The sequence below is a fragment of the Melospiza georgiana genome, chromosome 5 (assembly GCF_028018845.1).
Source record: "Melospiza georgiana isolate bMelGeo1 chromosome 5, bMelGeo1.pri, whole genome shotgun sequence".
Taxonomy (NCBI): Eukaryota; Metazoa; Chordata; class Aves; order Passeriformes; family Passerellidae; genus Melospiza; species Melospiza georgiana.
The window spans coordinates 34,460,786-34,474,569 of record NC_080434.1 but is presented as its reverse complement, the minus strand read 5'-3'; the positions used below and the strand labels follow the sequence as shown (position 1 = coordinate 34,474,569).

Here is a 13,784-nt window from a genome sequence, read left to right as displayed (position 1 = left end):
CCAAGCAGCAGTCTCTTTTGAAGGCAATCATGCGGACTTAAGTTGCAGGAAACCTCTCAGATTAAATGCTGATATATTTTTGTTGAAATATAAGTAATCAAAAAAACCAACCAAAACAAACAAACAAAAAACCCCACAAAAACACCAACCCCCCCCCCCCCCCCCCCAACAACCAAAGCACCACATTAACTATTGGTTATTTCTGCTATCAGCGAAATAACCAATAATCTGTGCCACTCAATCCAAAACTAGGACTGAAAATATTGTTCAAAATAATCTTGAATGCAATTAAACCCTAACAATATTTTGACAAAGTTTCTGTTGAATACAAACGAAGCAAAGCCCAGTACCATGTCGTAAGCTGGGAATTCTAAATTCTGTATTGTTTCTGTCAGCAATTTGCTGAGTGATCCTGAGGGCATTGTTCAATCTCAGCTCCCCATGACCTGGAATTAGGACCTGAGCTAAATGGAGCTCTCTCAGAAAGTGCTTTTAAGTATTATTGATCAAAAAGTTTATATTTATATTCATTCATGCATGCATTACAATCACAGACTATATTCAAAAGAATAAGATTTAACTTTTGACCTTCATTTTATCATGGCCATTGTTAGTTCAGCCATATGCTCACTGTTCAAATATTTTTTTTCAGAATCTTAAAAAGCCCACTTTGGTAGAAATGTGCTTTAACACAGAAAAAAGAAGTTCACAATTAAATGTAAGCTGGGCATCAAGCTGAGATTTTGAGGAGGTAAACTCCACCATCTCCAATTCCATTGTTGCCTTTCACTTTGATTCAGATATTGAAAAACTGCATTTTATCAGTCAAGATGTCAAGCACGTATTTCTTACGAGATTTCAACCTTTCAGATAGGACAATATTACACAGCTATAAGGACTTATTCTGGACAGCTCCTAAACTGTTAATTAAAAAAAAAGTCTGTTTTTGTACTTGTTTGGTCTTAAAGTCTTGTTTTAAGATCAGATACCCCTCTGCCCAAGCCATGGAAACAAATCCCATGGCAGGAGAGGGTCACTGTCATGCCCAGAGACCCCCATCTCTCAAATGCTTCCTCCTGACCCATAAAAAACCAATTAACATCTTTTTACTTTTAATTTTGACCACAAACTTTTCACTTGAAAAGAGAACCTGGTTGTTCTTTGCTGCCTAATCTGTCTAGGGAGTCCTCCTTCATCTCACAATATTTGGGCACCTTTAGTTCCACTGCTCCTTCTTGGATAAACAGTATTTTGAAGAAGGCATGTCACCATCCCGACAAATGTCACTTTTGCTCTGTGGCAGAACCAGTCACTGTCTTTGAATAATTCAGAGAGCAAGACCCATTTGCATGGGTGGATGCAGTATTTTTTCTGCTTGAAATCTTTTACCAGCAAACACACTTCCAATTTAGCATCAGGACTACATGCAATTGTGGCAAGCTAAAGCAGCCAAAAAGCAGAAATACGAAAATAAATATAGCAAATGGTCCTCCATAACTAAAGAAACAGCACTCTGAAAAAAACAAACTAAAAAATAGATTATTTTTGTCATTCAGTTCCAGGCAAATGCAGAAAAGCACCTGCCAAACAGTCTCCATTTTGTCCCAAGCAATACATCACTTACCTTTTGGTATTCTTCTCTAAAGAACAAGTAAAACTATTTTGATTCAAGTTATTGGGGCAGAGAGACAACACCATGTTTTGAAATTCCTTTCAAGATTTCCAGAAAATACTGGAAGCTCCCCATAACTACAGAAGCAGCTGTGAGCTAGAGAAATGAAACTACACGAATCTGTATTGTAATCTCAAGGCTATAGGTACTTTTATTCATTATTATTTTTAACCCACTTTCTAAAACAAAGGTCTGCTAGAGATCAGTGGAAAAAGAAACAGACTGGGGAGATCAAAGAGTCTAAGGCTGTAAGCAGCAAGCCCTTAAAAATAAAGTAAAAGAGATGCTAAACACATATATTTGACAACAAAAAGCAGTGTATCCTTCCTTTATGTACTGGTTTCACTGCATTATCCCTTTGTCAAATGCACTTTTAGCACTGGATATAACAAACCTCCCTGGCCCACAGAAACATGACTGACCTAAAGCTAAAGCTCATGTGAAAGGTGCTGACGGCATTTCTAACAGCTTCCAAAAAGCTCAGAGGCAGTGCAAACACTGTTTTGGCAGCAATCTGTAACCAACAACAAAAAAGACAGAGCACCTTCTTCTGACAGAACATGAAACGTGCCCTCATAACACCTTACCCCCAGCACACCCCGTCTCTGCAGTGTTTTAGAGACCATCTTTTGGAGAAGCACCAGCAGTCTTCAACAGACATTCTTGAACCAATGGCATATTTAATCCCCTCAACAGTTACAGGAGCAATAGCCTGAAGGTAAATATTTTATGTTCTGTTTCCTCCCCTTCTGTGTCTGCCAAAGATTTATTGAACACACAGACCTACTTGACACTTCCTTTGCACTAATTTGTAGCAGAAGAGCATTGCAGTACATTTATATAGACAACCTGTTAATAGAAGCTGCTACAAGAACTTGAAAGCTGAAAAGGTAACACAGAAGAATATAAAGCACACTATTGTTTTAGTTAGGTAAAGGTCCATTTAAACAAGGGCTTTACATAATTTAATTCAAAGGAACCTACAGTTTTATTTTCCCAAAGTTATATCTCAAAAAAGTTATTTGTATAGAGATCTCAATTACTGAAATGGGAATATATCACCATTCCAATGTGTCATCAGATCTGTCCTTCACAGCAATGGAAAACTTGCAGTGGTGCATTTGATAAAATTAGTGAGGCCATCTCTGTGTGTGTGTGTGTGTGCGCTACTAAGATAAAACCCCTACTGGTAAATCAGAATCACTACCATGCTTGGCAGCTCAAGATATTCACAAAACTTTTTTCAGCCCCTAAGCACTATATAATATTTACTTTTAAGGACAGTTTTACTTTAAAATCATTTTAGTTTCTAAATTACATTAAATAATCCTATTATTTTATAGTGATAATGTTTTCCAAAAGTATACAGCCAAAAATTTCATCCAGCAACTCTACATTCATTAATGGTATGTTAACACATCTTAAAGTCCTTCCCCTGGTGTTAGCCACATCTTTCTAGCTATAAGGCATTTGAGAATGGGAGCAAAGAAGGAGCCTTACATGCCACTCTAAATGTGAAACACTAATTCTGTTCCAAAAAGAGATATCCAAGGGCAATGATGCTGCCCCAGCAAACATCTGTGTGGCAGCTTTGTGCTGCCAACAGCAAAACTGAGATGTTTTTCAACACATACATTTATTACTTTTGAAGGTCAAACATTTTATCAGTAAAATACACAAACTGGCCAGTCTGGAAAAATATTTTAAATTGGTGCAGTTCAGTTTATTCTGAGAATGTTTTCCAGTATCAACTCTCATCAATCTGTTCCTGTCCAGTATTTCTTAAGAACCAAACAAAACTGCTGTCTGATAACAGAGAAACAATTAGACACAAGCAGAGGGCCAAAAGTCTTAAAAAAGGCCATGCCTCAATTTTTGAAGATGGACAGGGGGAATGGTGCTTTCCATTGCACGTACCTCATCTATCAGAGTAACAATCTACTTCCCTTCATTACAGACGGTTTTCACTTAGTGGTAAAAACACTAATTTAAAGGTTTAATTAGTGAATATTTTGGATCATCTGAATATTAGCCATTATACTTTTCCACAATGAAGTCAGCCATTGTCAATGTAAATACCAATATTTTCAAGTACATAAGATTAAAAATAAGACTTACTCAAATGTAAAATAGGGCAGACATTTGACCTGATGCTCTTTAGTTCCCTCTTCTACAAGACAGTCAGTTATCTTGTCTCAAAAACTTAGTAGGGAAACAAGTTTTTTAAGTATTTGCCTGTATTTTTAGTTAGATGGTTGATGAAACATTTTAGATAAACTGGAAAATCCAAGCTATTTATTAGGGGTTCTCTATATAAGTATCACTTATAGACACATTGCAACCCAATCATCTTGGTTCATTAAGAACTCTGGTCACCCAAATAATTCTTATTTCAAGGAAAAGTAAACATGTTATGTGCCAGATTTTAGAGATGAATTTTTTAGGATAGATTCAAAGGGGCCATCTAAAATGAATATGCGTGCTTATCCTGTACCAAGCATTGCTATGGCTATAAATTTGTGTGCTACCCAATGCCTTGTGTTCTCACTCTCCATCACAAGTGTCTCCTATATACAAGGACACACTTCTGAATCTTAGGAATTCAGTGTTATTTTTTCATTAGTAAGTATGGCAATAAAATCTAAACCTATGCTTTTATTTGGATTGTTATTGTGGTGTTTTAAAATGTTAAAAATAATGCCAGGGCTCCTCTGTGATTTAGTTATAGGACAAAAATGATTTCTAAAACAATTTCTAAAAACATGACAATTTTCCTCTAAGCAGAAGTTGAGAGAGCTATGTTATTTTCTTAGATGATAAAAATTGGGTTTCCTTAGAGGTTTTCCTCACCTTTTCTGTCAGGTTTGAGGTTCCGATCCACCGGCGGCGGCTCACACTCTGCAGCAGGCACCGACCGTCTGGGAGGGGTCTTTGGGCTGGACCTGAAACCCATGTGAGCAGGAGGAGGGACTTGCTTTCCAAACAATGGAAAATCAAACGTGCCAGGTATCATGGGTACATAGTTTGTTTCCTGGATGGGTTCAGTGAAGCTGCTGGAATGCTGTCGTGGAGGAGAGTTGGGATTCATTGGGACATAATTTTCATCTAGTTCTTCACTTGAAACACTTCCCACTGTCAACATGCTTCTGTTTTTCTAGAATTAACATATATTTCCTTTAACAAAATACGTTATGCAATCAGCTGTGAATCATATGAGTCTTTTAACCTAATCTACTCAGATTAATGTACTCTATTGAAAGTGAAAAATGACAAACACTGCACAGCTTGCTTTCTTACACCGGAACAAAGAGCATTCAAACACTGTCACGGTTGCCTCTCATCAGATCAAGTCATACTTACAAAGTGGTTATGGAAGCCCTCCAATGAATTAGATCTGTCATTCAGAAACGTTCGTGGAATATCATAACAGTCTTGAGAACTAATTTCTAAGGAAACAAGAAGAGAAAGTAGCTATTTATCACCCCTGTTCCTGTCATTTGGCACAGGCATCCAGAGTCTGTTGTTATTTACTGTCTGCTTCTGAGAGTACACAAACACACCTCCTGAAGCTGTGGCCCTAGATATATCTATATTTGAAAGGACTGTGTTCACAAACAATCTTAGCACTCATCATTTACAACTTGAAGCATTCACAGTGGCATTTTTCCATGGAAAGAAAAGAGAAATGAATTTCTGCTTTTAAAGAAGCAGCAGAGTCTACCTTTTAACTGAGCATGTGTAAGAACTTTGTGCAATGAGTGAGAATCTGGGCCCTCATGAAAAGCCTAATCTAAAATAAACAAACAAGAGATGTAGTTTAACATCTGGAAAAAGGTTTTCTGACTGAAGCCCTTTGCTTGGAAAGTGCTGATTCAACAGGATCCCATCTGTTGCAGGAACAGGTGAATCCCATCTCTCAGCTCCCCAGTGTGGTCTCCAGGGGCTTTCAGTTGGAGTGGGCTGCTGCCAAACCAAAGATTTCTCCCTTTTTGGAGTCCTGGCTCTTGGCAGGCCCCACTAAGCAGGTCCTCAGCTCTGTGGCTGGTTCTTTGCTGGACAGGGGTCTTTGTGAGACTCCTGGCTCCCAAGTGCTGCTCATCCATGCATGCAGCAGGCTGCTTTACCCTGTGGCACAGATGCCCCCTCTCATGATGCCAGCACAGAAATTGGGTAAACTCTGGGATTTATCCGCACCTTGCCCTGAAAAAAAAACCTTTGACCTTTTAAGATTTTCACCACAGAGGAAAATAAACAATTCTGCTCTTAAGTACCAAATTTAACCAACATTTTCAGAAAGATTAATTTTTTTGAGGCAGACAATCTCAGATTCAGTATAGGAATACTCACCTATAAACTTAGCAAAATGACTGTGGTGGTTTTACTTTAACCAACATTTTCAGAAAGACTAATTTTTTTGAGGCAGACAATCTCAGATTCAGTATAGGAATACTCACCTATAAACTTAGCAAAATGACTGGTGGTTTTACTTGGGAGAAAATACTACATGAGAGAAAATAAGCAAAGCAAACAAGAATCTTTCATAGTGTTCGTTTGTCATTTTAAAACACTGACAACCACCAGTATTTTATGCTCAGTCTACAAAACGAATGACAAATAGGACAATAGCATCTGAGCATCTGTATGATCCCATCCATTTTGCATATTGCCTCCTCTAAAAGCCTTGTATTCATCCCTCATTTCAAACAATTCTCCTTTAAAATCATCTGTAACATAAATATTGACTTACACAAATAAAAAATTTCATTTTAAAAACAACACTGTAATACCCACCTGCTTCAGTAATCTGAAAGAAAGTGAAACCCTTAGCCCAAAAGTGGTTAACAAGAAAATACGCATGACAGCACATCTGGAGGAGCAACATTTAGGTGGCCACAATAACCAAATTTAATTTTACTAAAATACTGCAGTAAGCATGTCTATCACATGGACAGAAAGAAAGGCTGGTGGCAATGATCATCAAATCAGGGCTGATCTCAAAGCTCTGGGTATACACCATATCCCACCTATCTTCATGAAACAATTTCAGCTTCTGCAGATTGCACCACACTTCACAAAGCTCACTTTGGTCATTCTGAAAGACTGAAAATAGTAGTGTTGAATTCAGTTATTTCCAAATAACTATGTCTAGATCTTCAAGTATTTTCAGCCAAGGCTGAATGCCACAGTGCAATATACACCCCTTACGGATGTTCTGCGCTTTGCTGTTTTGATGGTTTCCTTTAAAAATCTCTGTTCGTCTTTCTAATATATTTTAAACATAGTGATAGTGAATTGTGAGGGGCTAAACACTTGTTCCTACAGGCTAGAAATGCCCCTCACATTATTCAGCCCATTCAGCTCACACAGCTCAAGCCAAACAATGCTGACCTTTCCGGAAGACGTTCAGGTCTCCCGTGGAAATGGTGTTACTGCGCGAGGGCGGCGCTCCTGCAGCGGGGACGCAGTAACTGCTCTCCGTGTCCGACGCGGTGCGGCTGATGCCGCACGTCTCCACAGGAGAGCGATCCGCTGCCTGGTGAGGTTTGGGGGGCCGAGGTGGAGGGATATCTGGAATAGTCTCCAGTTTTGAAGTCTGAGACAATGTTCCCTCTGGAAAAGTTCGTGGGATCTGATAAGTACCTCCGGGTGTGGGGGGAATGTCATAGCTAATGGAGATGTGCCTCATCTGCGTGTCTAACGACACTGCTGATGGGGTATTGAAAACATGCTGCTCTCCTTCGGCATCAGTTCCAGATGGAGACGCTGCCTTGGGCAGAACATCCTGGGAGTAACTCCTGGGCAGGTTGTAGAGGCTGGAGTCCGCCAGCGCAGAGCGGGAAGGCGGGGAATCGTAGGCGCCCTGCTGCGGGAAGAAGCCGTTCACAGCGTGCTTGCTCCCTGGTGCAACAGGGTTCTTGTGGGAGGGCACGTTATCATTGCAGTCTGTTTCTGAAGAGCTGGATTTTGCAGAGTCAGCCTGAGATCTACATGTGAGATTGTGAGATTAGAATGTTGACGAACACACAGAGAAAAACAAACATTGCAAATCATAAAGACAACGTTTCTCATGGAACCAACTGAAAAGTCTAACAGGGTCTTCCAATTTTTTTATTTTCATTTTTTTAAAATGAGATGCAGGCACTCTATTATTAAACAAACAGGAGTACCTAGGCATCCTAAGTAACTACATTCATACAAATTCATTCATGTGAAATATAAAGCACAAATGTGGAGCTTTACCAACAGGCTGATGTTTCACAAAGCAAGTGATTTTCAGTATGCCTGTTTGAAGCCAAGTTTGGGGGCTGGAGGTTTTTTAATCATTTTTTTTTAACCCATGCTGCAAACCAGCAACACTCTATTGGCACTGTTAAAGGTAAAAATAAGATGCTCAGTTCTTGGACTTACAGTACTTGCTCATTATAATAATTTAGAAAAAAATGTTAAGAGAAAAAATATGACTGCTTGTAACTCCCCTAAATGCGCACCTGAAGTTATACCGACCATATAAAACCCATTTGAAATATATAAGGAAAAGAGAAATAAGAGCTAAAATCATGAATAGGAGGAAAATGGTATGTTCTTTGAGGGGAAAAAAAAATCCATAGGTTCCATGTGCAACAGAGACCTTTTGTCTTGAATGCAAATGAAGGTGGTATTGTTAGATGAGGAAATTCTTTTATGAGAACAGCACTCATTAGTACAAATACTAACCACTACCAGTAAACTTACATGGAAAGTAACCACATTACAATAATTTGATTTCCTTTCTAAACCTCTCCATTTAGTGTGCTCCAGGCAGGGAAATTCTGTTATCAGTCTGGCTTCCTTGCTTAAATCAAAGTCCAAACAGTGGCAAAATACTAGCACTGGAGATGGTAGTGGTGTAGTTAAGTTAAGGAAGTCCATACACTTTTTGATCAAACATAACATATTTCCTATTTTCACTACCTCAATAGCATACCATTGTGTTAATTTATACATGCATATGTAAATATTTCAGCATGCATGGGTATCAATAAATACCTGCAACACAACTCTTAGTAAGGTCTATTAAGCAATTGGATCACACAGTTCCAAAATTTTTGAGGAATAAAATACATAAAGTATACCCACTACCATAAGAATAATTTCCCCCCTTATTTAACACGCTCTGCACCTAATTTCCATTAGAAAAAAACATAGTAATTTTGCTCTGATTACTACCTTAAACATAGATTTCAGTTCTGTCACTGGTCAGAACAGCTTTCTAGGTAACTCTGAAATTTAATCTGCATTTAGTTTAATCGACCCCCTCCCCCAAAAAAGAAGATACTTTTCTCATTATTCGTTCTTCACATAACCAAGGAAGTAAAATCTCCTACATGACTAATGATGCTGACCATGAATATATATTTCTCTTGTTTCTTAACAGCTGCCTCAGAGCTCTTTGCCTCAGAGCTTCAAAAACTCATGTATGAACCACTAGAAGTTTAAAACACTTGCAAAATATAGAGCACATAGGACTGAAGGAAGCACATGAGGTTACAGAGTGAATAATAGATTGCGAACACTAAGCTCAGGCTCTGCTGCAGCCCCTCCTCTTTATTCAAAGGATTGATTCAGGAGTTCCTCGCTTTCTAAATGTACTCTCCTAGTTCTAGGATATCCATTTAGACCAAAATCCCAGAAAAAGTCAAGCAATTCTCAAATATGGCAAGGACTGGGATCTTTAAATTTTATACTATAAAAATTAAGTGGGCAGTCTACACCTACTGAAAATCAATTGTGGAACCAAATTTGTTAGTTTCAGTTCACTGGGATATACTTTAAAAGGAAAAAAGCCTAAAACTATAGGAATAAAACATAAAAACTACATTTATCTTACAAAAACACGCAGGAATATATAACCAAAGCTCAAAAAGAAACAACAGCATATTTACAATGCCAGAGCCTAACGATTATCCATGAAATGCAAGAAACAAATACTATCCTTCTAAATATAGGAGTTTTTCTGGGTCTAAGTGAATGATGCTTCTTCTTTCTTGACCACAAGCACTTGTGCAAACAGAAGGCTTTCAAAAACCATGAGACAGCTAGGTCTGTCATTTGCTTAGCTGATGGCAACAGCTTACATTTCTTATTACAAGAGGGAATTTCTGATTTAATTCACAATTTTGAAAGCAATCTTTTGGAATCAACATCTTAGTCTACTGAAAGAGTTTTCAAAATATGAATGGGTAGTAAGCAATCTGATTTTGCGCAACTGAAAGCCCGAAGACGCTCTGAAACAAAGAAAACAGTTTATGCCAAAATGAAGCCAGAGAATTCAGCCTTACAATTTTAACTATTTTTAAAAGTCAGCATTAACCACTGACCATGATAACAACACCATATATAATTCTGAAAATGTACAGTGCATAGTTGACAGGAGCAGACCATGCTCCTGGTTTGTATTTCTGAGGGTTTTTTTATGACTTCTGTACTTTAGGAATTTTAATTTCTTTAATACAGTTCAATTAAAAAAACGTTTTAAATATTCCATTAACAAATGGTTATTATGATAAGTATTAAAGGGTTTTTATACCTCCATTTAAAATAATGGCAAGGCTGGATGTAACACAATGATAACTCCTCACTTTATTAGCAGAAGATGACTATGACATGAATTCAGTGTTATCACATGTGCGCATCAAATACGTGCAAATTATGGTGAGTGGCCAAACCAGCCCTCACTCAGTGCTAGGACTGGCCATTTCCTTCCACACACCAAGAAAACTGCCCAGCCAGCTGAGCTGCAAGGCCTGGGCATTAAGCTGCACTGAGAGGAGGTGGGGCAGTGAAGAAGGGGAGCCCAGGAACAAGCCAGGCTCCATGTACCAAAAACCACTTGTTGACAGAGACCCAGAAAAAGGTACACCAAGTGTTTTAGTCTGAGGGGTAATAATCTCATTTCTGCAAATTAAGTATTTGGGCTGGGTTGACCACTCATCCTTTTCAGCTGAGTCTTTTCCCATCCACAGGAATCAATATGACTAATGAAACAGAATATTACAAACAAAATGGCAGCAAAACTGCTCTTGTGTGCCAGCAATGTGGGACAGCAACAGCAAGCATAGAAAAAACAGGACAGACATAAAAATAAATAACATCCAGACCTCTTTTCAGAAAATGGAAGCAAAAGTTATATAGTTTTTCTGTTAAAACTCATGAACACCATGCAAGATGAGTCTCAGACAAACAGTATTTTCAGGCAAGTTAATGGCTCTGTGATTAATTTCTCACACATGTTCCAAGAATGGCTACTGTTCACTCACTGAAGTGGAATCTTTTTACTTTCAAAGTCTTCTAATAGCAGGTATTCCTGCCCTTCTTCTGAGAGAAAAGGTGACCCTTGGCTGGTTCATACACAATAGGAAAGATGAGGAAGACAGCATTTAGTATTTCAATACACCTACCGAACAAGCCAGAACAATAAGGGATTTGGAAGCAATGTTTGGCTGCATTTTCTTTTCTAGGATCCAAACACAACCTTAAAAATCTCCCTAAATGCTACAGTGAAACAATGCTCTTTCTTAAGTCAGCAGTGATCAGAGCACGAAACTATTTTAGACAAAGTACTGCAAGTAATAGTTACAGCTGCAATTGCTGCATCCAAGACAGTCTCACAACAGCATGTGGTGCGCTCTATGACACTTTAATGGAACATGTAATAATTATTTTCTAGGTCTGAAACACTACAATTCTCAAAAATCCCAAAGAGGTGACTCAGATACATCTATGTTTCACAGTGACCCATCTCACCCAGAAAAGAACATCAAAGCCTTGAAATAAAATTCAGTGGTTCTCAGGTTACCTGTAAAGTAACATGCAGAATCAAAATAGAAAATGTTCCCTTTGCATACTGGTAATTTTTAAGTCTAAAGGGAAAACATTAAGTAACAGTACCTGCCTGTTTAATTACAGCTATTAAGCCTTGCACTTGACACTAAGTCTGTATGAAATACCCAGATAAAGTGTTCCAAGCCTGGAAAACAGGAAAATGATGCAGCCATTTAATTTTTATTCTTTGTCTGTAAGGATATGGATTGGGGCACTCTTACTAATCATCTTAGCAATGTGCTACTGAGATACACAAAGCTCTCATTCCATAGGAAAATGTCTATATGCTCTATATTCTGTCCCAAACCCAGCAGCTTACCTACATTACCAGACATAAAACATAGGCAGTCCTTTTAGGTGGAACTGAAAGTCCAGCACAACTGTTATTCTGAATTTTCATGATCACAGCCTTTTTAATTTAAGGATACAGCTTTTTAGTTACAGAAAATAAACTAAACTCATATAATCTCCAAGTGATCATAATGTCAATGTCTTCAGATTTTCCTATAAAACCATCATTTATTTAAACAATCTCTACACTCCCAAATATTTTGTTCTGTTCTTTCAGTTCACTAGGTATTTTATCACCACTGGACCTTTTGCCTTCCCCAGTACCTTCTCTCCTGTGTCACTAGTGACTCCTTGAGAAATTCTGCAGGCTAATCATGGACTCTATACCACATTTTGTGACCCCTTCTATGGTCTCCTCATCCTCTACTTAACCCACACATCCCATAACTGTGGAAATCAGGTCAGAAAGTCAAATACACATCCCAACCTTCATCATTCCAAAAAACACCTTCATGTTGTGGTGGTACAACTCTGCTCTGAGCCTGTTCCTCCCAGAAGCAAATGGACACTCAGACACATTTCTGATAGGCCAGGATTGCTGAAATCCAAGTCAATTCCTCTGCCAAGCTGTTCAGGAAGTGATACCAAACCCAAAAGCTTTTGGCAGGAACACTGACATTCCTCTTCAGCACTACCAGCTTCTGAACATCACTAAACACTGAAATCTCTAATACTGGGCTTCCCTGTCCCTGCAGGAGGTTCTGGGACATCCCACCCTGCCTGGAACATGCACGTTCCATACTCTGGGGGAACTCTAGGCTCATTCCCTTGTTTTATAAGGAAGACTGTAAAGGGTAGACACTTTTCTACACAATCATCAGTAAATGGACCAGGAAACTCAAGCACAACAGAGCAGGATAAAAATGCTAAGGGAGCGCGGAGCACAGGGCACTTGTCTGTAATTACAAAAATAATATGATGTTTTGTTAATTTTTCTGTAAATATCAGCATATTTTATTTGAAATTAGTGCAGAAAAGAAGCTTCTCAGAGGGATTTATATGGTTCTCCTACAGAATGTTTAAGGTCGGAAGGGACCTCTGGACATTATCTGCTCAGCTTTTCCAATATCTCTAAACAAACCCTTCAAAAACAGCAAAGGCTCCTCAGGAGCTTGTCCAGTCAAGTTCATTTTTGGTTCTTTTAAATAGTTTTTTTAAAAGAGGACAGAGACTCCAGTATGTCCCCAGGCAGCCTGCTCTATGATCCATTCTGGCAAAACACAGTGATATTTCCCAGGTAGCTAATATGAATATCATATCCTCCTATGCAGGAGGTGCTGTAGATTTATTTAATAAATAAATAGAAATTCAATTCTGTAGAAGTGCTAAATTTTTCCTTCAAATTTCCTATTGCACACTTCTCTAGATAACTGACTGTGTAGGCACTCTTTATTCAGTAAAAAAATAAAGCTTATTTGAGTTTCCTTTTAAGTATCTGTTACTAGGAAAAAGCTGAAATTCAGGATATGGAAACCAAGTGGTTTCAGCCTCTGCATTCTTTGTTATCATAAAATAATTGGGTTTTCTTCTTGTTTGAGAGTCTGAACCATGCTAGTAATAGTAAACAAATGCCACTTAAGATCACTGTACTCAGTGATGTGATAACCTGGCAGATGATAATAAACATCAGCATGTTTTCTTAACCCCTTCCATGAAAGCTTTAACTGGCAAAAATGGGGAACCAAATGCCAGGAGGGAGAAAGGCTAAATTCCTCCAGCTTTTTCTAGTACTGAAGTGGACTAAGAACACCAGATTGTGGCTAAAGAAAGCGTACTTTGTGTCATGCATCACTCAAAGCTCCAATGGAAGGCCTGGATTGATGCATCACTGTGATATTTCATGTTGGCAGTTGCTGTCAACACTTTTGGAGAATGCAATATAACACTGATCAAACAACTT

At 38.4% G+C, this 13,784-nt stretch overlaps 1 protein-coding gene across 4 annotated transcripts in view; it reads right to left on the bottom strand.

Moving 5' to 3' along the window:
• GAB1 (GRB2 associated binding protein 1) overlaps window positions 1-13,784 on the bottom strand; it is a 91,752-nt gene that overhangs the window by 14,184 nt on the left and 63,784 nt on the right. For 3 of the 4 annotated variants that reach the window (XM_058024218.1, XM_058024215.1, XM_058024216.1), the window contains exons 4-6: window positions 7,061-7,656; window positions 5,033-5,118; window positions 4,523-4,826 (exon numbers count right to left, since the gene is read on the bottom strand). In XM_058024218.1, the coding sequence (XP_057880201.1) occupies window positions 4,523-4,826; window positions 5,033-5,118; window positions 7,061-7,656 (986 nt within the window). The remainder of the gene's footprint in view (window positions 1-4,522; window positions 4,827-5,032; window positions 5,119-7,060; window positions 7,657-13,784) is intronic. The other variant, XM_058024217.1, reaches the window with a different exon arrangement.